General features: G+C 51.6%; 1 protein-coding gene across 1 annotated transcript in view; it reads left to right on the forward strand.

The window, feature by feature from the left end:
* Positions 1-704: 704 nt before the first annotated feature.
* TTLL8 (tubulin tyrosine ligase like 8) overlaps positions 705-25,531 on the forward strand; it is a 63,940-nt gene continuing 39,113 nt past the window's right edge. Inside the window, exons 1-9 of the mRNA XM_033865675.2 lie at positions 705-1,446; positions 1,802-4,334; positions 4,608-4,706; positions 12,460-12,551; positions 15,994-16,132; positions 16,781-16,854; positions 18,705-18,833; positions 19,692-19,806; positions 21,350-21,475. Of these exons, the coding sequence (XP_033721566.2) occupies positions 3,539-4,334; positions 4,608-4,706; positions 12,460-12,551; positions 15,994-16,132; positions 16,781-16,854; positions 18,705-18,833; positions 19,692-19,806; positions 21,350-21,475 (1,570 nt within the window). The 5' untranslated portion in view covers positions 705-1,446; positions 1,802-3,538. The remainder of the gene's footprint in view (positions 1,447-1,801; positions 4,335-4,607; positions 4,707-12,459; positions 12,552-15,993; positions 16,133-16,780; positions 16,855-18,704; positions 18,834-19,691; positions 19,807-21,349; positions 21,476-25,531) is intronic.

Genomic DNA, 25,531 nt, shown 5'->3' on the forward strand with positions numbered 1-25,531 from the left:
CTGCGGCAGGGCTCACGGTCTGTGCTTCGGGGCCACGGCCTGGGAAGCCTGTGCGCTGCCTCCCTGGGCAGTGGGCCCACGCAGTGGGGCCCTGGGGGCGGCTGAGAGCCAGGAGGAGAGGCCCCGGGCTGCTCACCGCCTGTCTCCACCCCCGGCAGTCCTACGACGCGCTTCTGTTGCTGCTGATGCTGGAGCTGCTGCTGCAGGCGGGCCTCAACACGGCCACGGTCATCCAGTGCGTGCGCTTCAAGGCGGGTGCATCCTGGGACGCTGCACAGACCGGCCCGCAGGGACGCCCGGCGGGAGAGGTGAGTGGCCTCCGAGCGAGCGTGGCTCCCTGTCCCGTCCCGTCCCGTCCCATCCCAGTGGGGCTGTCTTCCCAGGGCCCTGGGCAAAGCGACGCCCACCTGCGCTGACTTCTTTCAAGACCTGTTGGGTCACTTCGTATTTTTTAAAATGCCCCAGAAAAATCTTGGAAAGGTACAATACGTTATACGTTTTTGAAGCCAGCCAGGCCAACACAAATCCATTTCTGGAAAGGTGTTATGGACTGAATGCTTCCAGTTCTACCCTTACAAATGTAGAAGAGAACTTGGCAAACATCTGCATGGATCACAGAGCTTTCCCTCCTGCGGCTCGTCAGGGTGCCCACTACAGACGTGGCAGCAGCGACCCCTGGCCGGCGGGCTCTGAGGGTCACGCCAGCCCCTCAGCCAGGCTCGAGGCCGCTGCACTTGCCCCAGGCCCTGCCTCTTGTCCCCACGGCTGAAAGGCTCCTCCCCGTGAGCTGCCCACTGTGGTGCTTTTCCCGGGCAAACCTGCCCACTGTCCTCCAGGTGCTCCGTGTACCTGGGAGGCTGCTGCAGGGCCCTCCCTGCAGGTGCTCCTCCCGCCCAGCCACCACCCGGGCCCGCCCCGTCTCACGTCCTGCTCTGCTGCTCTCCGGCAACACGTCCAGCGCGGCCAGCCTCCCGCCTTCGTCACCCTGTCGCCCCACGAGGCTTCTCCCGCCCTTCCCGGGGGACGCACTCCGGCGTCCGTCGTTGGCCCTTCCTCAGCCACCCTACCTGCCCCACCTCTCCCTTCGTTGCACTTCTCATATGGCGTCGTTTGGTTGTTGTTTTTACCCGGTTGTGGTCAGTCCCCAGCGGGGTTGGCTTTGTCCCTGGGTCCCACGTGAGGTCCCCCTGGTTCTGCGTCAGGACGCCAAGGTGCAGTGTCAGGCCAATGAATCCTCCCCCCATGTTCCAGAAGGCGCAGGGGGTGCTGAACCGGGCAGCTGTCCTCCCTGTTTGGTGACCGTTGCCTCAAGCGTCCTCCCTCCTCTGTTGTCATGCCCCTGGAGATGCCTTCACAGCCTCCGGGGCCAGGTCAAGACCGCTTCTCTGTGGAGTGTCCAGCCTCTGCCCCCAGCAAGAGCTTGGAGGGACTTACCCCTGCACCCTGGTGTGTATCATTCCACAGTCAGCAGTATTTACTGAGCACCTACTGAATGCAGACGCTGCTCTGCCAGGTGCTGGGATGCAGACCCACAGGAAGAGGCCTCACGAGGCAGGGGCAGGTTCCACCCGAGCCCCCGGCTCCCCGGCTGTTGGGAGGATGCCCACTCACGGCAGCCTCCCACCCCCCATCCAGAGCCCACCCCGCAGCCCAGGCCCCGCCCCTGCGGAGGACATGTGCTCTGGGTCGTGGCCGGAGGTGCCGGGGCTCTGGACAGCAGAGTAGTGAGAGGGAACTGAGCCTCCTTCCTGCTTCCTGCCGCGTGGGTGGCCCGGGACAAATAACTCTTTGCCTGTCTCAGTCACAGGTGGCCAGAAGCCCCCTGAAGGAGTTTGACAAGGAGAAAGCGTGGAGAGCCGTCATGGTGCAAATGGCCCAGTGACTGCGCACCCCTCTTGTTAACTTAACGCACAGACTCTAGTCGTCCCCGAGCCGCGACCTTCCAACTCGCCCCTCCCCTTTCGTAGGGCAGGCTGGGCTGCAACGTGGAGTTTTCATTTCTTACGGTAGTTTAATTTTGAAATAGGCAAACGTTGACTATTTTGCGCCGACTGGGGGGGTTGGCATCAGTTCAGTGCTCCGGAGGTGGCCTAACCACAGGAGCAGTGGCACGGGGCCCCCAGGTAAGGGAGGGGCCCACGCTAGAGCTGAATTCTCCAGGCGCTGACATTTGGGCAACCACGGGTCTCTGGGTTCCCGGTCCGACCAGTGGCCGGCTGCCGGTGTCTGCTCCTCCAAACCTCGCCCCGCCTCCCTGCCCTGCTTTTGTAGAGCACCTGCTGCCCGCAGCCAGCACGCACACCTCGCTAAGCCATGCGTGGATCTCACCCATTTCGGCCCTTCTCTTCTTGGGGGCCCCGCCCGCTGACTGAGCATGGATTCCTTGACGAGGGCAGAGCTGCTTCCGCCCTGTCTTGAGAGCCCGTGGGGCTACTTCCCCCAGAACCAGGGGTGCAGGGCAGCCCCCACCCCCAATGTGCAGCCTTCCCCACGTGAAACCCACCTGCCTGCGTTTCTGCTCTCTCTATACTTAAACCCAGTCTTTCCGGAAGGGCCCCCGTTCAGTGGCTCTGGTCCATGCACGGGTGTCCTACACGGCCAGTGGAGACCCAGCTCAGCAGCGGTCAGCCTGCACCCGTCCTGAGCCCTCTGTCAACAACACTGGGGCCAACCCCCTCCACTGTGGCAGCTCAGTGTTCTCTGGGGTAAGGCCCTTGTCCAAGGCTCTGAAAACTGACAGCTCACATCTCCACGTCTCGGTGGCCTCCGTGTCCCGGGCGGGCCAGGAAGACGAATGCCTTGCTCAGGCCCCCAGACAAGCACGGGGGCAGCAAGGTGGCTCTCACCTGCACACAAGCAGCCCCCACCCAGCCACAGCCCACGGGGCCCCCTCCCCTTCCTGCAGCTCCCCAGCCTGGACGGGAGCCAAGGGGACAGTGCAGGTGTGGCTGATGTCTCCTGGGGGTCCAGAAAGTCTGAGTCTTAGAGCTGGAATGAGGTGCCTGGGGGCTTAACACAGGCCTGCACTCTCTTATTTCAGAGAGAGCTTGAAAAATCCACACAAATGGGGTTTTAAAAGTGTATAGTCCTGTCTCTGTCAATTTACATTTTTGTGTGACATAGTTTAATACCGCCTGAGCAATAAATGCTAACACGTCAACGTGGCCCAGGTGCCTGTTTAACTCTGGGTCTCTGGGTATTTCTGGGCCCAGGTCTGAAACAACGGAGAGGTAAAGCATAGGAGGGGGACGGGGGCGAGGGCCACCTTTTAATTTATTCATGATTTATGTTGCCCTGAGCCAGTCTGCAGTGGGATCTGGTGGAGACGGGAAAGGCACTGGGGCCCACCCAGGGGAATGCCCACCACCCCTCATTGAGTGGGCGCAGAACCTCACTTTCGGGTTATCTTGGGTAGTTAGATGCAAAATAAAGATTTTTAAACCAAATAAAGACGACATGTAGATTTGGGAAAGTTACCAGGAGGAAAGGCACTGATGGGGTGGGCGGGTCTTTCCTACTCACCCCTCCCTCCGCAAAGATGCTGGACCAGAGACGCAGGATATCTGGGTGGGCTGGGACACTGGCCGATGCTGGGAACCCCCGGGGCGGCGGGTCAGGCCCCACAAGTGACCCTGGGGACACGAGAGCACACTCCCTGGTGGGCTGGGGGCGTTCTGCTGGGGGACATCGGATGTTAGGTGCAGAGGGAGGCCCGAGGTGTGGACCAGAAAGAGGCCCGAGGGTCCCAGGACACAGCCTGCCCTGGACAGCCCGGCTGGTTCCGCAGGGGCGGGGGCCCGGGTGTGGCCCTCGGGTCTTTATGACCTGGGGGGCTCTGACTGCCAGGGCGGGTCTGTGTGACTCTGACACCCGGAGCAGGGCGGGACCGCGTGATCCCAGGCGGGGCGCGCGCCACTCGCTGGCCCTCCTCCCCGCGGACACCATGCCCGGCCCCCGGCGCCCCGGCCCCCGCGCGGGCCGTGGCCGCGCCTCGGACTGCAGCCCCTGCCGGGGGCCCCGCCTGGATGCCCCCGACCGCGGCCTGTGGGACCCCACGGCCCCCGCGCGCTGTCGTCCCCGGAGCCGCACTCTGAGCCGTCCCCGGAGCCGCACTCTGAGCCACTCCCGCAGCCGCTCCCGCCGCCCCCTGCCGCCCGCGCGCCCGCGCAACCCCACGCCCCGCTCCGGCCGCCGCCGAGCCGCGCTCCCCGGGCCCCGCTGCCGGCGCCCCGGTACTGCTGCACAATGCGCCGCGCGGCCCGGGCCCGTCACCCCGGGCAACCGGAGGACGCGGGACGGCGCGACGCGGGACGAGGGCACGGGCCCCCGCCCGGGTGAGCACGGGGCCAACCGCCCTCCGCCCCTCCGCCCCTCCGCCCCTGGGATTCTAGACCACCCCCGCGGAGTCCCGGACCTACCCTTCCTTCGGAGCTCCTGACCACCCCCTACTCCAGACCTGCCCAGCCCTACACCTCTGGACCCCGCCTTCGGCCCCCCCACCCCGACCCTAGCCTGCGCCCCCCAACCCCAGACTTCCCCCTCCACCTCCGCCCTGCTCTTGCCCCTCTGAGTTCCCTGCTTCTAGCGGCACTGATACCCCCTTGCAGGGGTCCAGGCAGTGGAAGGGAGGAAAGTTGAGGTGCCCGAGGCCGAGGCCGGAATGGAACCGTCTGCGTCATCGGAAGCGGAGCGGAGAGGAGAATCTAGTCAGTATTGTCCTGAGCCTGCCGCCCTGGGTTTCCTGAAAGGGACCGCCAAGCTCAGGCTCGGGGAGGGGGCATCCGTCTGTTCTGTTGATCTGTCTGCCCGTCCTTATTCCGAAGTGCCTGCTTTAATTCCAGGAGCCTCGTCATGTCTTAATATTTATCTGACTTTGTTCTTCAAGATGCGCTCAGGTTTTCTTGGACTTTTGCATTTTTAGAATCGATTGTTAATATGAGCCCCCCCCAACACACACACACACACACACACACACACACACACACACACACACACGAGTCCTGCTGGAATTTTGTGATTCCATTGAATGTGTAGATCAATTGGGGTGAGAATTAACATCTTAATATCCAGACTTCTGACCATGAACATTAGCTCTTTCATTCTTGTCAGTAAGGTTCCCACTTTTAGTTACAGGTGTGCAAGACTTTTTGTTAGAATCACTCCCAGATAATCCATGCTTAATACTGCTGTAGGTGGTATTTTTGAGTTTCATTTTCTAATTGTCTCTAGTGTATAGAAATACAGTTGAATTCATTTTCCTGGCTTGGAAATAGAAATAATTAGATTTATTACATACACAATCATCACCTGCAGATCTTTTCAGTCTTAATACCTCTTATTTCCTTTTCTTGCATTATTGCATGGGCTAGCACTTTTGAGTATAATGTTGAATAGATATGATATAGTGGACATCTTTTTTTGTTTCCACACAGGAGGAAAGTGCTCAGTGTTTCACCATGAAATATGATGTATAAGTTTTTTTAAATGTTTTAAACATGATTTTTTTTCACATTTCTTTGACTGTCAAGTTTTCTTTGGCAAATTTATCTAAAATATTGAATTTTCATTTTAGAACCTATTTTATAGTTATAATACGGAGGCCCTAAACTGATCCAGGTTCACCAGGATACCTTTCTCTAAGCCCTAGTGGTTAATATTTTCCCTATAAAATGTACAAGTATCTTTTAATTAAGTTGTCATTCACAAAAATTATAAATTAAACACCTATAAATTCTTGTTGCTATAAGTTTTAAAGGAAGTTCCCTTTATTCCTAGTTTACTGAGAGTTTTAAAACAAGTAGTTATTACATTTTATCATATGTTTTCTTCTGCATATTTTTTCCTTTAGTCTATCAAATGATTACATTATGGATTTTCAAATATTAAACAAACTTTGTATCCCTAAAACAAATACCACATGGTCAAGTGTACTGTTTTATATGTCACTGGATTTGATTTACAAATATTTTAAGATTTTTGTGTCTATTTTTATAAGCAAGATTGGCTTGTAATATTTCTTTCTTTTAAAAAGGTCCTTGTCAGATTTTGGTGTTAAATGTATGACCTCATAAAAAAAACTTGAAAAAGAAAAAAAAAGAAAGGGTTGAAAAGGCTTTTCTACTTTCCTCTTTAGTGAAAGGGTTTATGTGGGGGGTTTGGGGTTTTTTTTTTTTTTTCTTCTGAAATATTTGGACAGATTGACCTCTAATGCCATCTAGGCCTGGCTTCATTGTGGGAAACATTTTAAATATGGAGTTAATTTGTTTAACAGAAATAGGCCCATCTGGATTTTCTATTTCTTTTATGTCACTTTTGATAAGCAGTGTCGTTTAAGGAAAATGCCCATTTCATATGAATTGCCAAATTATTGACATGTGGATGTTCATAATATCTTTTTTATTGAAGTATAGTTGATTTACTATATTTATATTTATATTTCAGGTATACAGCAAAGTGATTCACCTATATATATATATATATATATATATATATATATATATATATGCTTTTTCAGATTCTTTTCCATTATAGGTTATTACAAGATATTATTCCCTATGCTATACAGCAGGTCCTTGTTGTGTATTTATTTTGTAGAGAGTAGTGTGTATCTGTTAATCCCAAACTCCTAATTTATTCCTCCCCTCCCACCTTTCTCCTTTGGTAACCGTAAGTTTGTTTTCTATATCTGTGAATCTATTTCTGTTTTGTAAGTAAGTTCATTTGTATCATTTTTTAAGATTCCACATATAAGTGATATCAAATGATATTTGTCTTTCTCTATCTGACTTACTTCACTTAATATGATAATCTCTAGGTCCATCCATGTTGCTGCAACTGGCATTATTTCATTCTTTTTTGTGGCTGAGTCATATTCCATTGCATACATATAAACCACATCTTCTTTATTCATTCATCTGTTGATGGACATTTAGGTCGCTTCCATGTCTTGGCTACTGTAAATAGTGCTGCTGTGAACATGGGGGTGCACGTATCCTTTCAAATTAGAGTTTTCGTCTTTTTCAGCTATACACCCAGGAGTGGGATTGCTAGATCATATGATAACCCTATTTTTAGTTTTTTAAGCAACCTTCATTCTGTTCTCCATAGTGGCTACACCAATTTACATTCCCACCAACAGTGTAGGAGGGTTCCCTTTCCCCACACCCTTTCCAGCATTTATAATTTGTAGACTTTTTGACGGTGGCCATTCTGACTGGTGTGAGGTGATACCTCATTGTAGTTTTGATTTGCATTTTTCTAGTAATTAGTGATATTGATCATCTTTTCATGTGCCTATTGCCATTTGTATGTCTTCTTTGGAGAAATGTCTGTTTAGGTCTTCTAAATCCCATTTTTTGATTGGGTTGTTTGTTTGCTTGATACTGAGCTGTTTATATATTTTGGAAATTAATCCCTTGTCAGTTGCATCATTTGCAAATTTGTTCTTCCAGTCCATAGGTTGTCTTTTCATTTTGTTTATGGTTTCCTTTGCTGTGCAAAAGCTTTTAAGTTAAATTAGGCCCCATTTGTTTATTTTTGCTTTTATTTTCATTGCTTTAGGAGATGGATCAAAAAAATATTGCTGCAATTTATGTCAAAGAGTGTTCTCCCTATGTTTTCCTCTAGGAGTTTTATCCAGTCTTACATTTAGGTCTTTAATCCATTTTGAGTTTATTTTTGTATAAGGTGTTAGAGAATGTTCTAATTTCATTCTTTTACCTGTAGCTGTCCAGTTTTCCGAGCACCACTTATTGAAGAGGCTGTCTTTTTTTTTTTTTTTTTTAAATTATTTATTTATTTATGGCTCTGTTGGCCTTTGTTTCTGCGCCCAGGCTTTCTCTAGTTGTGGCAAGTGGGGGTCACTCTTCATCGCGTTGCGCGGGCCTCTCACTGTCGCGGCCTCTCTTGTTGCAGAGCACAGCCTCCAGACGCGCAGGCTCAGTAATTGTGGCTCACAGGCCCAGTTGCTCTTAGGTATGTGGGATCCTCCCAGACCAGGGCTCGAACCCGTGTCCCCTGCATTGGCAGGCAGATTCTCAACCACTGCGCCACCAAGGAAGCCCCGAAGAGGCTGTCTTTTCTCCATTGTATATCCTTGCCTCATAGATTAATTGACCATAAGTACATGGGTTTATTTCTGGGCTCTCTATCTATTGATCTATATTTCTGTTTTTGTGCCAGTACCATACTGTTCTGATTACTGTAGCTTTGTAGTATAGTCTGAAGTCAGGGCGTGTGTACCGCCAGCTCCATTCTTCTTTCTCAAGATTGTTTTGGCTATTCAGGGTCTTTTGTGTTTCCATACAAATTTAAAAATTATTTTTTCTAGTTTTGTGAAAAATGCCATTGGTAATTTGGTAGGGATTGAATTGAATCTATATGTTGCTTTGGCTAGTGCGGTCATTTTAATATATTGATTCTTCCAATCCAAGAACACGGTATATCTTTTCATCTGTTTGTGTCATCTTCAATTTCTTTCATCAGCATCTTATAGTTTTTGGACTACAGGTTTTTATGCCTGCTTAGGTAGGTTTATCCCTAGGTATTTTATTCTTTTCAATGCAATGATAAATGGGATTGTTTTCTTAATTTCTCTTTCTGATCTTTTGTTGTTAGTATATAGAAATGCAACAGATTTCTGTATATGAATTTTGTATCCTACAACTTTGTACTGAATTCACTGATGAGCTCTAGTAGTTTTCTGGTGGCATCTTTAGGATTGTCTATGTATAGTATCATGGTGTCTGCAAACAGTGACAGTTTTACTTCTTCCTTTCCAATTCGGTTCCTTTTATTTCTTTCTCTTCTCTGATTGCTGTGGCTAGGACTTCCAAAATTATGTTGAATAAAAGTGGTGAGAGTGGGCGTCCTTGTCTTGTTCCTGATCTTAGAGGTAATGCTTTTCACCACTGAGTATGATGTTAGCTGTGGGTTTGTCATATATGGACTTTATTATGTTGAGGTAGGTTCCCTCTAAGCCTGCTTTCTGGGGAGTTTTCATCATAAATGATGTTGAATTTTGTCAAAAGCCTTTCCTTCATCTATTGAGATGATCACGTGGTTTTTATTCTTCAGTTTGTTAATGTGATGTATCATGTTGACTGATTTGTAGATATTGAAAACTCCTTGCATCCCTGGGATAAATCCCACTTGATCATGGTGTCATGGTGTATGATCCTTTTAATGTATTGTTGGATTCAGTTTTCTGGTATTTTGTTGAGGATAATTGCATCTATGTTCAGCAGTGATATTGGCCTATAATTTTCTTTTTTTGTGATATCTTTGTCTGGTTTTGGTATCAGGGTGATAGTGGTCTCATAGAATGAGTTTGTAAGTGTTTCTTCCTTTGCAGTTTTTTGGAATAGTTTCAGAAGGATAGGTGTTAACGCTTCTCTAAATGTTTGGTAGAATTTACCTGTGCTGCCCTCTGATCCTGGACTTTTGCTGGTTGGGAGTTTTAAAACTACTAATTCAATTTCAATACTGGTAATTGGTCTGTTCCTATTTTCTGTTTCTTCCTGGTTCAGTCTTGGGAGAGTGTACCTTTCTAAGAATTTGTCCATTTCTTCTAGGTTGTCCACTGTATTGGCGTAGAGTTGCTTGCAGTAGTCTCTTATGATCCTTTATATTTCTGTGGTGTGGGTTGTAACTTCTCCTTTTTCATTTCAGATTTTATTGATTTGGGCCCTCTTCCTTTTCTTCTTGATGAGTGTAGCTAAAGATTTATCAATTTTGTTTACCTTTTCAAAGAACCAGCTTTTAGTTTCATTGATCTTTTCCATTGTTTTTTTTAGTCTCTCTTTCATTTATTTCTGCTCTGATCTTTATGATTTCTTTCCTTCTACTAACTTTGGGTTTGTTCTTCTTTTTCTAGTTGCTTTAGGTGTAAGATTAGGTTGTTTGTTCTCCTTTTTCTAGTTGCTTTAGGTGTGAGATTAGGTTGTTTATTTGAGATTTTTCCTGTGTCCTGAGGTAGGCTTGTATCGCTACAACTTCCGTCTTAGAACTGCTTTTGCTATTATGTCTGACAGAGTTTGGATTGTTGTGTTTCCATTTTTATTTGTCTCCAGATATGTTTTAATTTCCTCTTTGATTTCTTCAGCCACTCATTGGTTGTTTAGTAGCATATTGTTTACCCTCCACCTGTTTGTGTTTTTTGCAGTTTTTTTTCTTGTAGTTGATTTCTAGTCTTATAGTGTTGTGGTCAGTCTATTTAGAGGTTTATCAATTTGAAAAAAAATGTTTCAAAGATCCAACTTTTGGTTTTGCTAATTTTCTCTATAGTACATTTGTGGGTTTTCTTAAAAAAATTATTTATTTTTAATTTTGGCTGTGTGGGGTCTTCATTGCTGCACGCAGGCTTCCTCTAGTTGCAGAGAGCGGGGGCTACTCTTCGTTGCGGTGCACGGGCTTCTCATTGCAGTGGCTTCTCTTGTTGTGGAGCACAAGCTCTAGGTGCAGGCTCAGTAGTTGTGGCGCACGGGCTCAGTAGTTTTGGCGCACGGGCTTAGTTGCTTCACAGCATGTGGGATCTTCCCGGACCAGAGATCGAACCCGTGTCCCCTGTGCTGGCAGGCAGATTCTTAACCACTGTGCCACCAGGCAAGTCCCCCAAAAAACATTTTATTAATATCTCCTCTGGTAATATCTGGTATTGATGATTTGTTTGGGTTTGAATTTGCTGGTAGTTTTCTGGTGATTTCTTTGGGTTTGACTTTGAGGTGATCTTTCTAATATCTGAGATGGACGCTTCACTGACTGTCCTTAGCCTTTATTATTTTCCACTATTTGCATCTACAGCTAAAAATCGCTTTATAAACAGAACCTAGCTACAAGATTCGATACTTGGTATTTTAACTCTCATTTAGTTAAGAAACATTCATTGCTCTTTATCCCGATCTCCTCTTTGGCGCGCGTTATTCAGAAGCACGTTTGTGAAATGCGTGTTAATCTCCTGTTGTTACTTTGTCTTCTGATTAAACTCCCTGACTTCACGGCTCTGTGATCGGGGGACATGCTCTATGTGGCTACTGTCCCTTTGAAATTGGTTAAGAATATCTCCGTGGTCAATTTTAATAAATGTTCCCTGTGTCCTGGAATGGGCAGGATGGCGGCCACTGAGCGAGGTGCTCTGTGTGCGTGTGAGGTGAGGGGCGGACAGTCACATTCAATCCTCACCCTCACTGACCTTTGTGGTTGTGTCAGTGACCGAGGGCAGTGCCTGTGCCTATCTGCAGCTGAGGCTACTGTGTCCTCCTGGTGGCCCTGCCAGCCCTGCTCTGGTTTGTAACTGACTGTCCAGAACTCCCCACATGTGGAAGCCCTCAGATGCACCTTGGTGTCTGCTTTGTCAGTTGAATGTATTGTATTTTTTTTCCCCGAGTCTAGGGTTTGCCTTCTCGTTTTCTTAGCCGAGGAGAACATTTCAATTTTGATAAAGTCTGATTTGCCCATTTTAGCTTCGATGATCAGTGCTTTTGTGGAGCATCTCGGACTTGCTGCCTAGCCCGAGGCTCTGAGAGCCCCTCCCGGCTCCTGTGCACGTCTCACACTTGCGCCTGTGACCCACGTCCAGTTACCGTGTGTCCCCAGGTGGGGCTAGGGCTCCCCTCTCCATGTGGACAGGCCGCTGCTGCAGCCCCACCCCCGCTCAGGGCCTCGGTGCTCTCCCTTGCCTGCATCAGTTGGCTCCGAGGGTGTGGGTCTCTGGGGTCCACGGGGTGGAGGGAGCTGCAGGTGGAGCAGGTGGGTGGGTGGCCAGGGTGTCACTGCCTGCCTGCCCACCTGGGATGCTCTTTGGACGTCCAGGGACCATGGGTCCAGGAGGCGTCGGGAGGTCGGATGGTCTGCCGGGGTGTGTACATTGCAGGAGCATCTGCCCCGTGGAATTCAAGCCACCATCTGGGATGAGATGGCCCAGGGTGGACGGGGAGGTGAAGCACAGATGTCTGCGGTCCAGGCCTGGGCCTGGCCACAGTTAGGGCATGGGGAGAGAGAAGGGGTGGCAGTGAGGGAGGGACAGCGGGGCTCAGGGGAGCAGGGACTGGCCGGCTGAGTGTCCAGTGCTGGCAGAGACCTGGACGCGGGGAGTGACCACGGGATTGGCCTGTGCACGTGTGACCTCGGTCCGAGCTTGTCTGTGGTGGAGCCAGGAGACGCGCTGTGGAGAGAGGAGAGACGAGAGGTGGAGGAGGGAGTGGGCAGGTGCAGGGATGAGGGGTTTCATTGTAACGTCTATATGGACGCTGCTACGCTTGCTGTGTGCTGATGGGAGTCTGCTGGTCAGGGTCCAGAGAGGACCTCAGAGGGGCTGGTGGCCGGAAGGCTGGCCCAGGCAGAGGCTGAGGGCTGGCCGAGTGCTGTGGGGGGCTGGACATGGGGATTAGGCTGGTGTCTCCTGAGTCCGAATGTCACTTGTTCGCTCTTCCCTTTGCCTTGATGTCTGTTTCTCTTTTGTAGAATTAAAACGAGGAATTTCCCAAGACTTGATTTCTTCCCCCAAATTAGACAAATACAAAATAGCAAGACAATTAACGGACAAGGCAATCAAGGTAAATGCTCTTTGGGGCTCGGGGGGAGGGGTACTTTTAAGAACAGAAATTCGTTTTGGAATTTGGAGAGTGAGTTTGTTGCCTCTGACGCCCCCCCCGCCCATGGGAGGCGGCCCCCGCAGTCCTGGCCCCCGCCTGGAGGCTTCTGCCAGTTACTTTATGTTTCAGCTGTACTTTTGAAATAGGTAATGCTTTCAAAATTCAAAAAACGCGGACACATACACGGTAAAAATCTCTCCTGCAGCCATGCAGTCGTGTGACTGCAGCTGTGGACACACATCCCAGACAAGGGACAGACTCCTAGTGCCTCACAGGCCCCCTCCCATCCACTCCCCCTGCCCCAGGCTCCCGGGTGACACGGTGAGGACACTTGCATGTGAGAGGGGTTTGTGCCCAGGAGAGGAACTCTGGGGCTCGAGTGGGGCAGCTGGCATACCCACCCACTTCCTCAAGGGGGAGGCCTACCTTTCAGCAGAATGGGAGAATTTGGGGGAGATAAAGAAGGACAAGCGTTCTTCAAATGGGGGCAGGTGGCTCCACGGCTACCACTCTGAGAACGTGATCCTCTGTCCTTATCACGCGTTTGCGTTGCTCAGGCCGGGACAGTGGGGAAGCACTGACAAAGCCAACACACATTAACACGTGGAAATGTGCTCATTCCCTTAACTTTCTTCTGAAGCACAGCACACACATGAGAGTGTGCAGATCATAAGTGCACAGCTCAGGCTGTGATGGGCTGGATGTACCTGGAGAGAGAAGCACAGCACAGGTGACGTATGTCATCAGCATGAACCCCTGCAGACATGACAGCACCTCTGCCCCCTTGGAAGCTGCCTCCCGCCCTAGTTATTCCCAAATCCTGGCAACCACGGATGTGCCCTTTGTGCTTCCTACCACTGTCCTTTCTGGGACTTCATATAAGTAGAATTTAATCTTCAGATTTTCTTCTGAGACCTTAAAACATATAAACATTCAGGGCTACAAACATCCCACTAAGTACTGCTTTAGCTGCATTTCAAAAGATTTCATTTTGTAGTGTTTTTGATGAGATTCAGTTCAAAGTATTTTATAATTCATATTATTGCTTTTCATTGACTGTGTGTTACTTAAAACTATGGTTCTTAATTTCTAAACTGGTGGCTCTTTTTCTAGTTATTTTGATATTGATTTCTAGTTTGATTGCCTGTGGTTGAGGATGTAATGGGTACAATGTTATTCCATTGAAATGTGTTCGGACCTGCTTTATACCTAGCATTTTGTTAATTTATATAAAAGTTGATGTAGAGTGCTGTATTCGCAGCCATCAGGGTAGAGCTTGTTATTTGCGTTGTCGAAGTCTTCTAGCCTTATTGAAATTTTTTGTCTCCGTGTTCTCTAATTTACTGAGAGAAGCATGTTAAATATCCTGTTGTAATTGGGGATTTGTCTACTTTGTGTTTCTGCCAGTTTTTGCTCTATATAATTTATAGCCATCTTAATGGGTGCAAATGTATCTTTCTGATGTATCTGAACGTTTGCTTTAAATTACGGGATGATTTTCTTTACTTTAGTGATGTTTCTTTGTCCCAAAGGCTATTCTGTCTCATATATAGATCCTTTTATTTTTTATCTATCTGTAGGGTTGTGCTTCTGATTTTCTCCTGTAAACAACATAGATTTAGATTAAAAAAAGATACAGTCTGGCACTCCTTACCTTTTAACTGGAGCCTTTTGTGTATTTATCTATATTAAACACTGGTGTATTCCCATCATGTTGCATTCATCTGGCTTGCACTGTCTGTTCAGTTGTCCTCTCCTTTCATGCCTCCTTGTGGACTGATTACTTTTTATTATTCCATTTTCCCTCTCTTATGTTAGAAATCTTGTACTCTTTTTTGTCCTTTTGTAGTTCCCTTATGTATTGTACTGTGCTGACTTATTAAAGTTAATCAGATTTTCTGAAGTCATTCAGTTGGACTCCAGTTAAGGAGAGGATTGGACGCAGCTGGGAGGTCTTGCTGGAGCTGCAGGGCACTGACATTCCTGCTGTTGTCATACTCCCTGCCCGCCTCTCCTCACAGTGGCCCCTGTCGTGGTGCACGGCCCTGTCGAGGGTGAGGCCAGGCTTTGGACTGAGGTTCTGATTAGAAGGGGGCTTGGAGGTCTTTCATGTGGGCGCTGGGACTTGAGTTCTCAGCGTCTGGCCACAAGCCCACACGTTCTTGGCATGTGTTCCCAGTCTTCCCGCTGGGACCCGTGTTAGCTACCAATGCTGCTTGACGAATCACCATGAATCTAGCCGCTTAAACACACCACGTATTATCTCCTGTGGGTCAGGGGTCCAGGCTGGGTCCTCTGCTCAGCGTCTGTCAAGGGTGAAATGAAGCATCAGCCAGATGGGGTCTCATCTGAAGGCTCAACAGGGGAAGGACCTGCTTCCAAGCTTCCTCAGCTTGTTGGCAGAATTAATTTCCTTGTGGCACCTTCTTCAAAGCCAGCAGTGGAGAGAGACAGTCTCTGCTGTTTTCAATCTCTGACTTGAGAGAATCCTGGACCCTCTTTTAAGCGGCACACCTGATTAGGTCAGGCCCACCCAGGATAGTCTGTCTTTCAAATTCAGAGTCTTATTAGGGACCCTAATGAGTTTGAGCCGCCTCCCCCTGCTGCCCTGGCCTCCCCTCTTGCTCTCACAAGCTAATGAGGCCCTAAGCTCATGAGGCCCTAAGCTCACTGCTGACCATACCCCTGTTCCCTGACCCTGCCCTGCAGCTGCTGCCCTCTGACCCCATCCAACGGATGTGTCCAGGCTGTGTCCTCAGCAGCATGGGCCCTGGGGCTCCAGCATGACCATCACTCTCCTGCCCTCTGTCCCTCATCTGGGAAGGCAGAGGATGCAAGCTACCAACTCCCTGCCTGGCCCCTGGCAGCTGGCCTCATTCCCACAGTGATGGGCAGAGCCCCCAGCTCCCCTGGTGCTGGCCCTGGGCAGTTCGCACTGCCCCTCCAGCCATTGGTGGGCATTTGTTCCCCCCTCTCCTCTCAAACCTCGAGCAGCTCCCCCACCCCAGGCATGAGGGGCGGTCACCTTTGCAGAGAAAAGAAAGCCGCAGAGCACAGGCCCTCGGGCCCTGTCCTGCATCCCACCTTTCAGACCTGGAGCTGCCCTGAGCTGGAGTCTGAGCCTCAGGAAGCATGGAGGTCCTGGCTGTGCTGTGCCTCCTGGCCTCCGCGTTTGGGGCAGCAGGCACACACACGGCGGAGTGGGCCTGCCCGGGGGCTGCCCGGGGCTGCCCGGCCCCAACCCGTCGGCCGTCCCAACGCTCCTGGGGGATTTTCTCGGAGCAGAACACAGGTGTCTTCCCGCCGGTGCAGCCTGTGTCATCCTGAGAGTAGACTCTTCTTGCGGAGACAAAATTAACTCGTTTTCAATTCTTTAATTTCAAATACACTCTTGCAATTCAAGGAAAAGAAGATCTTCTCCATCTACGGACACTCCCCGGTGATCCGGGCCTCCCTGCGGAGGAAGGGCTGGGTGGAGAAGAGGTTCCACTTTCTGCCCAAGGTCGTTCCGAGTGTCAAAGACGAAGGGGAAGGAGCGCCAGGTAGAGTATTGGAGGTGTCTTGTGTTTCGGTGTGAGAGGTTTGTGTGTATGTCACGAGGACCCAGACGTGAGTCGATTCTGCGGGTCCTGTGCTGTGGCCTCGCCCTTGGGGAAGGAGTCACCTCCCAGCCCCCGCCCCAGGCGTCCGGGCACTGGCGAGCCCTTTCAAACCCTGGTACTGGTCACTTCTTGGTGTCCCACCGTCCATGCCCAGACCTCCTCCTGTGTCTGGATGGTGTTCATCGTCCTTTAGCGGCCTGGCCCTGACTGTCCCTCCTCTGCCCCATGCTTGGCCCCCAGCAGTGCCCGCTGCACCCAGCCCCTGGTCACGGGTCCTCCCTGACCCTACCTGTGCCTGCCCCCTGCTCGGCACAAAGTCTTCATCCTCTTGGCTCCAGGGTCTGCGCTGGGCCCTGTCCCACACGGTGCTTGAGACCCAGCTCACAGCCCTGCCCACGTCCCGGGTCCCCGACCCTGGCACGGCCCCTGGCGGGGGTGCCACGCGGTGGACACCCGAGCCTGACTCGACCCTGCTCCTTTCGGGACCCACGGGGGCACCTGCTCCGCACTGGGCCCTGTCGTGGGCCCGGCTGTGGTCACGCCTTCCGGCCATGATGCACTGACATCTCCTGTGTGTTGTGTTTGCAGAAAACAAACATGCTGAAGGCAAAGAAAGCCAAGAAGTGGCTTTGAGGAAAACAGACGACATCCACGATGTGATGGTAGGTCCCGTGGGCTCTGGAGGGGTCTCGGCTGACGTTTACCTGCCTTTGTGCCGTGTCCTGGCGGGGGAGATGTGGCAAAGCCACGGTCACGCCCGGCCTCGAGGACATGCGCGCGAGTGCATGCGTGTGCACGTGTGTGCGTCCGTGTGCCCCGTGTTTCTGAGTGTCCACGTGTGTGCCTCCACGCGTGGGCAGGCAAGCTGGGCCTGTGGTCTGTGGAAACCCTGTGGGACAGGATCAGAACAGCCCCCAGGCGGCGACGGTGGCGGTGGAGTCTGCTGGACGCAGCGCCTGCCTGCGGGGCGGGGCAGCTGCCACAGGGCCCAGCTCCCGGGCCTCGATGCTCCCTGGTGGCAGGTCAGCCATCAGGGATGGGCTTTGCAGAGCTGTGCTGCCCCGGGAGGGCTCTGCTGGCCGATAACAGAGGACCACTGCGACTCAAGGGGAGGGAAGAAAGTTAAAACAAGACCAAACAGCGTCCACCGCGAGCAAGCGTGACGCGTTGACCGCACTGAAGAGCTCCTGTCCCTCATGTGACCCCGTGAACAGAACGAAAAGACGAGCCGCTCAGGGAGGTACTTGCAGGGCTTACGAGTTAAAAGATCTGGTACTCAGAACATGTGACGCGCTCACAGGTCAGGAGCAGATGACGATCCAATAGAAACGGGCAAAGCCCCGACAGGCCAGGGAGCCCATCACTGCAAGTTCCCAGAGCGGATTCCTTTCTGTGAAAGTCGACCGTGAGGCTGGGGGGCTGTCCGCGGGTAGGGGGCGTGGGCAGTCGGCGGGGGTGGGTGCAGGGGGCCGGGCCTGCGCAGGAACGTCAGCTCTGGACCGAAGGCCGTTTCTCACCCCAGGCGCCCGGGGGGCCACCAAGCTGCTGTCTGTGCTTCCGTGTACGACGGTTCATCACACAGTGTGACAAATGACACTTACACGGGAAGGTGGCAGCAGGAGCTGTACATGTCACTCTGAGAGCGGGAACGAGGACCAAGGGCTCGAGCCCAGCGTTCAGGGAGCTGGGTGGGTGCGTTTTGGAAGTGGCGTTGGCGGCCTGGGCCCCAGCAGCCCCCTCCCTGCACCCCCCAGCAACAGTGCTGTTGTCGGGTGGGGGGAGCCAGTCCTGCCGGAACACAGGGGTCAAGGTCGATTGACCTGAGTCACGGGGGGCTTAGGTGGTCCTGATATGCTGTCTGCAGACAGTGACCACAAAGGGTGTCCGGGTCATCTCTAGGGTAGGATTTTGGAATCTTTCCCTTTCCTAGTATCTCTTTGTATGGTTAGAAATTTTGACCAAAAACATGCCATTTTTGTAAACACAAAAGTGCAGACACCGAGGACACCCTAGTCACCCACCCGTTTCTTGTCCCGGGCGCCCGGGTGGCCACCAAACCTCTGTCTCAACTTCCGTGTGCGACGGTTCCTCACACACTGTGACAAATGACAGCTGCTCTCATGGGCCCCTGCATTCTGAAGGTGCGGGGGCAGCGGAGGAGCCTGTGTCCCGGCGGCCAGGGACGGGGACTCTCCCAGGTCCACACGTGGTGTGTCCCTGCGGCCGGCGTGGGCACCCATGGGGGGCGCAGCTCAGACCTCACTCGGGGCCCCTGCAGCCCAGACCCCGAAGCCCCCCACCCCTGTGCCATCGGAAGCCCTGTGTGGTAGCTGCTCCCACGTGAGCCCACAGCAGACCCTCGAGGAACGTGCGAGGCCGCAGTCAGGATGGGAGTCACGGAAATCACACGCCGCTTCTCACCTAAACCCCGGTTCCTTTAGTCTTGGCGTGTCCCATTGTCAGAGACATGAGCCTTGGGTGCTGGGTGTGGATGAAGGCTTTTTCTTGCCAGTCCAGGTTGGTAAAAAATGAAACACCATACTTCCTCTGGACAATCAAAAGGGACATCATTGACTACCACAGCCTGAGCTGCGACCAGATGCTGAATCACTACGGGAAGACGGCGTCCTTCACCACCAAGGTGAGTGGGAGGGCTGGGGGCGCAGGCGGGGCAGCACCCCGCCTCCTGAAATGCCAGCACCTCCGGAGCCGGGTGCACCACTCGGGGACCGGTTCCCTGGGGGCGCCTCTCCAGGACTGGAGTCTCCTGCTGGCCTGGCCCGGCAGCAGAGTCCAGAGCCGCTCCGTGCTGCTGCCCTCAGACCGCCCCCCAGAGCCCCTGTGCCCCTCGCCCTGTGTCCCTGGGCGGCCCCAAGCGCACAGGCCAAGCCCAAGACAGGGCAGGTGACGGCTGACACCGCAGCCCGACCCAGGCTCTGGGCCCTGGTGGGGCTCCGGATCCCAGGGGGGCCGGGCCACCCTCACCTGCGCTGTGACTTCCAACTGCAGGGGGCATTGCCACACGGGCACTTCCTGCCCTCTCCCCCTTTCAGCCGCCAGCCCGTCCAGGCAGCCGTTCACCATTTACCCTGAGGGCTGAGGCTAGGGGCGGGGCCAGCCCGGGAGGGACAGGCCTGTGTGTACCCCCTGGGAGCGATTGGGTAAAGGGGCTTCCCTGGCAACAAGGGCACCGTCCCCTAAACCCTCAAGGGTGACAGAGGAGCAAGGATGAAGTGCACGGCTGCCCCCGGGGCTCCCTGTAGGGCTCCGGCCCCCCCCCCCACATCCTTGCCAGGCCTTGGGCCGCTGGTGTCCTTCTGGGTGTGGGCTATGCGGACGGCCCAGTGGGGCCGGGCGGCTGGGGAGGGGCGGCTGCAGGAGGTGCCCTCCCGGGAGCCCACTGGAGCCGGTGCTGCCCAGCCAGGCCCGTGGGCACTAAGAGTGGTCCAAGCTGGCCTGGCGCGTGGCCGGCGGGCCTGACGTGCCGCTGTCTCTGGAGATCGGGCTGTGCGTGAGCCTGCGGAGCCTGCCGTGGTACGTCCAGGCCAACCCCGACTCCTTCTTCCCACGCTGCTACGGCCTCTGCACCGAGAGCGAGAAGCGAGAGTTCCTGGGTGAGTGGCTGGCGGCCCGGCCGAGGCGCCTGGCATTGAGCGTTGGGCCCGGCCCACCTTCCTGCAGGAGGGGCCGCAGGGCTGGGGGTGGGGGTGGGGTGATGGCGGAGGGCCCGGTCCCATCCCAGCACCTGGGACCTCAGCTCTGTTTCACGTGGTAGGAGCCAGTCTAGAAACTTCCATGGGCAGCGTCTGCAAGGCAGGAGGCCAAGTGTCAGCAGCTTGGTTCTGACGAGGCTTCTGGGAGAGGCCGGCATGGGGGTGGTGCTGGGCCTGGGTCTGGGTGCCTGGGGCACACGGGGACAACGGCCTCTGGGCTGGGGACAAAGGCTGGTGCCTGGTTCGATCTGCCTGGAGGCACAGGAGAGAGAAGGAGAAGGGCAGGGCAGGCAGGGAGGGGGTCATTCGGGGGGGACCCGTGTTTCCTGAGCGCCCGTCTGGGGGGCTGTAGAGAGCGGCATCTGCCCAGCACCCCTGCCCTGTGCCCTGACCCCAGGCCGGGGCTCCCAGGAGCCAATGGCCGGCTGCAGGACAAGGCAGGGGTGGGGCGGGGACAGAGGTGAGAAGCGCAGCGGGGGCAGGGCCGTGAGCAGGGGCCTCGCAAGATGGGGCGCCGGGCGGAGACCCAGAGGAGAGGGGGGCTGAGGGCGGCTGGCTGGGGAGCTCCAGGCCAGCCCTGCAGCAGGCAGTGTGCCCGCACGTCCTCAGGCAGAGGGCTGGTGATGTCAGGAGCATGTGTTCTGATGGACGGAGGGGGGTGGGTGAGGGGCCGCGTGGGGGGCTCAGGTTCTGGGTGTTTCCAGGGCAGCAGTAGTGCCAGGCCGGTGGATGCCGGGTAGGGTGGCCTCAGCTGAGGTGGGGAAGGAGCAGGTTTGGGAGAGAAGTTGCTGGAATATCCAGCTACTTGGGGTGGGGAGCAGCCTCGCCTCCCAGGCCCCTCACGGAGGCGAGCCTCCCCTGGCCGCTGCCCCTGGCATGTGACAGGCGCTCAGAGGCAGCCTGGCTCCAAGCCTGGGTCTGGGGGACCCTGAGCTGCCTCTGCGCTGGTGGATACAGCAGGGCCCCCAGCCACCCGCAGTTAGAGCGGTGGGAGCCAACGTGTGCTGGAAGGTCCGGAGGGGCTCGTGTGATGGGGAGGGTCCCGGTGCTGTCAGCAGGGGGCTCTTCTAGAAGGATCCCTCTGTGCAGGGCTGAGGACACGGGGACAGGGAGAGGTGGTGACGGTGCCACAGACCGTGGCCCTGGGGGTGCAGGAGAGGGGCGGGAAACGGGGTGCGTGGATTCTGCCTCTGGGCCTGTAGGCAGGGTGGATGCGCAGCTGGGGTGGAGGTCCTGGGGTGGATGAGGCTCCCCTCCGCAGAGGAGGGAGGATGAGTGTGGAGGTGGAGGGTGTGGACAGTGGGGGAGCGCCCGGCCCCCGGAGGGCTCTGAGGCAGGAGTGAGGCCCCCACACGCAGTGGGATGCCGGGCTGGGAATGGCTGGCGCTGGCTGAGTTCCCGTCCCCAGCGCAGGCACGGGGGTGAGGCCTTGGTGTCCTTTCAGACGACTTCCGGCGCACGGTGGCCTCCAGCATCCTCAAGTGGGTGGTCAGCCACCGGAACTGCAGCAGGAGCACACCCAAGGGTTGGAAGGAAGAGGCCGGTGACAGTGGCCCCAGCAACAAGCAAGGTGTGTGCCGCCTCGGCGTGGCCAAGGCCGTGGCACCCCGGGAGGACAGTGACGGGAGGGGCCGTGGAGCTGTGCATCCAGGGTGGGGCTGCAGCTCTGCCCGACCCCCAGTCTCTTCCAGCAGAATGCCATGGGAATGGCGCTCCTGGGTCATGTAGGGAGTCGTGGGCCACCGTGGGTTTAGGCCTACAAGACCCAGATAAGTCCTTTTTGTTGTTATTCACTTTCATAGAACAGTTTTAGGTCCACAGTGAAGTTGAGCAGGAGGTACAGGTGTCCCGTGTACCCTCTGCCCTTTCCTCCCCTGTGTCAACATCCTCCTCCAGATGGTCCATTTGTTATAAGTGATGAACCTACACTGACACGTCATCATCACCCAGACCCCACAGGTTACATCAGGTTCCCTCTTGGTTTGGGCAAATGTACAATGACATGTATCCACTGATACAGTATCTTTCAGAGTAGTTCCACTGCCCTGAAAGCCCTCTGTGGTCAGCCTGTTCATTCCTCCTGCCCCTCTGTGGTCAGCCTGTTCATTCCTCCTGCCCCCCAACATCTGAGCTTTTTGTTGTCACCACAGCTTTGCCTTTTCCAAAATGTCATGCAGTTGGAATCATACAGTGTATATGACTCAGACAGGCTCCTTTCACTTACTAATGTGCATTTAAGGTCCCTCCTTAAACCCCTCCTTAAGTCATGCCTTGATAGCTCATTTCTCTTTAGCACTGACTAACATTCCACTGTCTGGATGGAACAGAGTTTGTTCAACCTGTCACCTGTTGAAGGACATCTTGGGTGCTTTCGAGTCTTGGCAGTTATGATTAAAGCTGCATACAGGCTTTTGTGCAGCTGTAAGTTTTCCACTCACTTGGTAAATACCAAGGATCACGACTGCTGGATAATATGGCAAGAGTATGTTTAGTTTGGTAACAAACTGCCAAGCTTGTTCCAAAGTGGTTGCTACACCGTTTTGTGCTCCCGCCAGCAATGATGAGAGTTCCTGTTGCTCCACATCCTGGTGAGCATTTGGTGATGTCAGAGCTCTGGACCTTGGCTGTTCTAGTAGGTGTGTAGTGGTGTCTCACTGTAGTTTTAATTTGCGTTCCCCTGACAATATATGACGTTAAACATCTTTTAATATACTTATTTGCCATCTGTATATATTCTTTGGTGAGGAGTCTGTTCAGCTTCCCTCCAGTTTTAAATCGGGGTGTTTGTTTTATTGTTGAGTTTCAAGGGCTCTTTGCATATTTTGGGTACCAGTACTTTAGTGTATGTGTCTTTTGGAAGTATTTTCTCCAAATTTACAGCTTGTTTTCTAATTCTGTTGATGATATCTTCCACAGAGCAGAAGTTTTACATTTCAGTGAAGTCCCACTTATCAATTATTTTTTTCACGGATTGTGCCTTTGGTGTTGTATCTGAAAAGTCGTCGTCATACCCAAGTTCATCTTGGTTTTCTCCTATGTTATCTTCTAGGGGTTTTATAGCTTTGTGTTTCAACTTAGGTCTATGATCCATGTTATGTTAATTTCTATGAAGGGTGTAAGGTCTGTATCTAGATTCTTTTTTTCTTTTTGGCCTGCACATATCCATTTGTTCCAGCACCATTTGTTTGCAAAGACTGTCTTTGCTCCATTGTATTGCCTTTGTGCCTTAGTCAAAGATCAGTTGACTGTATTTGTGTGGGTCTATTTCTGGGCTCTCTAGTCCACTGATCTATTTGTCTCTTTTTCACCAATACCACACTATCTTGATTATTGTAGATTTATTGTAAAGCTCAAATTTAGATGGTGTCAATCTACCAACTTTGTTCTTCTCCTTCAACATTGCGTTGGCTATTCTGGATTTTTTTGCCTCTCCATATAAACTTTAGAATCAGTTGGTCAATATCCACAAAATAACTTGCTGGGATTTTGATTGGGATTGCTTTGAATCTATAGATCAAGTTGGGAAGAACTGACATCTTGACAATGAGTTTTTTCTATTCATGACCGTAGAATCTCTCTCCATTAATTTGTTCTTCTTTGATTTAAGTAAGCAGAGTTTTGTACTTTCCCTCATATAGATCTTGTACATATTTTGTTAGATTTAATTATGTATTTATTTCATATTTGGAGTGCTAATGTAATGGTATTTTGTTTTTAATTTCAAATTCCAATTATTAATTGCTGGTGTATAGGAAAGTGATTGACCATAACCACTTACTAGTTCCAGAAGTTTTTTTGTTGTTAATTCTTTTAGATTTTCTACCTAGACAATCATGTCATCTCTGAATAAAAACAGTTTTATTTCTTCTTTCCCAATTTGTTTACTTTTAATTTTCTTGTCTTATTGCATTAGCTAGGATTTCCGGTATGATGTTGAAAAGGAGTGTTGAGAAAGGACATCCTTGCTTTGCTCCTGATTTTAGTAGGAAAGATTCTAGTTTCTCACCATTAAGTATAATGTTAGCTGTAGGTTTTTTGTAGATATTCTTTATCAAGTTGAGGATATTCAACTTGATGTTCTATTCCTAGTTTTTTGTTTGTTTGTTTGTTTGTTTGGTGGTACGCAGGCCTCTCACTGTTGTGGCCTCTCCCGTTGCAGAGCACAGGCTCCGGACATGCAGGCCCAGCGGCCATGGCTCACAGGCCCAGCCGCTCCGTGGCATGTGGGATCCTCCCGGACCAGGGCACGAACCCATGTCCCCTGCATCGGCAGGCGGACTCTCAACCACTGTGCCACCAGGGAAGCCCCTCTATTCGTAGTTTGTTGAGAGTTTTTATCATAAGTGGGTGTTGAATATTATCAAGTGCTTTTTTTGCATCTATTGATATGATCATGTAATATTTCTTCTTTAGCCTGTTGGTATGATGGATTACATGAACTGATTCTTGAATGCTTCTGGTGTCCAGCATGTAAGCATGTAAGCATGTAATGCTGAACCAGTTTTGCATACCTGGGATAAATGTGACTTGGTCATGGTGTATAATTCTTTTTATAAATTGTTAGATTTAATTTGCAAATATTTTGTTGAGGATTTTTGCAAATATGTTCATGAGAGATTTTGGTCAACAGTTTTCTTTTCTTGTGATACCATTGTCTAGTTTTGGTATTAGGGTAATGCTGGCCACAGAGAATGAGTTACAAAGTACTCCCTCTGCTTCTATCATCTGAAAGAGATTGTAGAGCATTGGTATACATTTTTCCTTAAATGTTTGGTAGAATTCACCTGTGAATCCATCTAGGACTGGTGCCTTCTGTTTTGGAAAGTTATTAACCATTGATTCGGTTTTTTTAATAGGTATAGGACAATTCAGATTGTCTATTTCTTCTTCTTTGAGCTTTCGCAGATTGTATATTTCAAAGAATCAGTCCATTTCACCTAGATTACAAAATTCGTCGGCATAAAGTTGTTCACAGTATTCCTTTATTATCCTTTTAGTGTCCATGAGATCTGTAGTGATGTCCCCTCTTAGTTTTATGATCTTAGTAATTTATGTCATCCATCCTTTTTTGTTTTTAGTTAACCTGACTAAAGGCTTATTAATTTTATTGATGTGTTCAAAGAACCAGCTTTTGGTTTCACTTATTTTCTCTATTGATTTCCCGTTTTCAATTTCATTGATTTCTGGTCTAAGTTTGTGTTTTTTTCTAAGTTATTTATTTTATTTATTTATTTTTGGCTGTGTTTGGTCTTCACTGCTGCGCGTGGGCTTTCTCTAGTTGCAGTGAGTGGGGGTTACTCTTCGTTGTGGTGCACAGGCTTCTCACTGCAGTGGCTTCTCTTGTTGTGGAGCAGGGGCTCTAAGTGTGCGAGCTTCAGTAGTTGCGGCACGTGGGCTCAATAGTTGTGGCTCGCGGGCTCTAGAGCACAGGTTCAGTAGTTGCAGCACATGGACTTAGTTGCTCCGTGGCATATGGGATCTTCCCGGACCAGGGATTGAACCCATGTCCCCTGCATTGGCAGGCGGATTCTCAACCACTGTGCCACCAGGGAAGTCCCTGGTCTAAGTTTTATTATTTATTTTCTTCTGTTTGAGTTTGATTTGTTCTTCTTTTTCTGGCTTCCTA

The sequence above is a fragment of the Tursiops truncatus genome, chromosome 11 (genome assembly GCF_011762595.2).
Source record: "Tursiops truncatus isolate mTurTru1 chromosome 11, mTurTru1.mat.Y, whole genome shotgun sequence".
Classification (NCBI taxonomy): Eukaryota; Metazoa; Chordata; class Mammalia; order Artiodactyla; family Delphinidae; genus Tursiops; species Tursiops truncatus.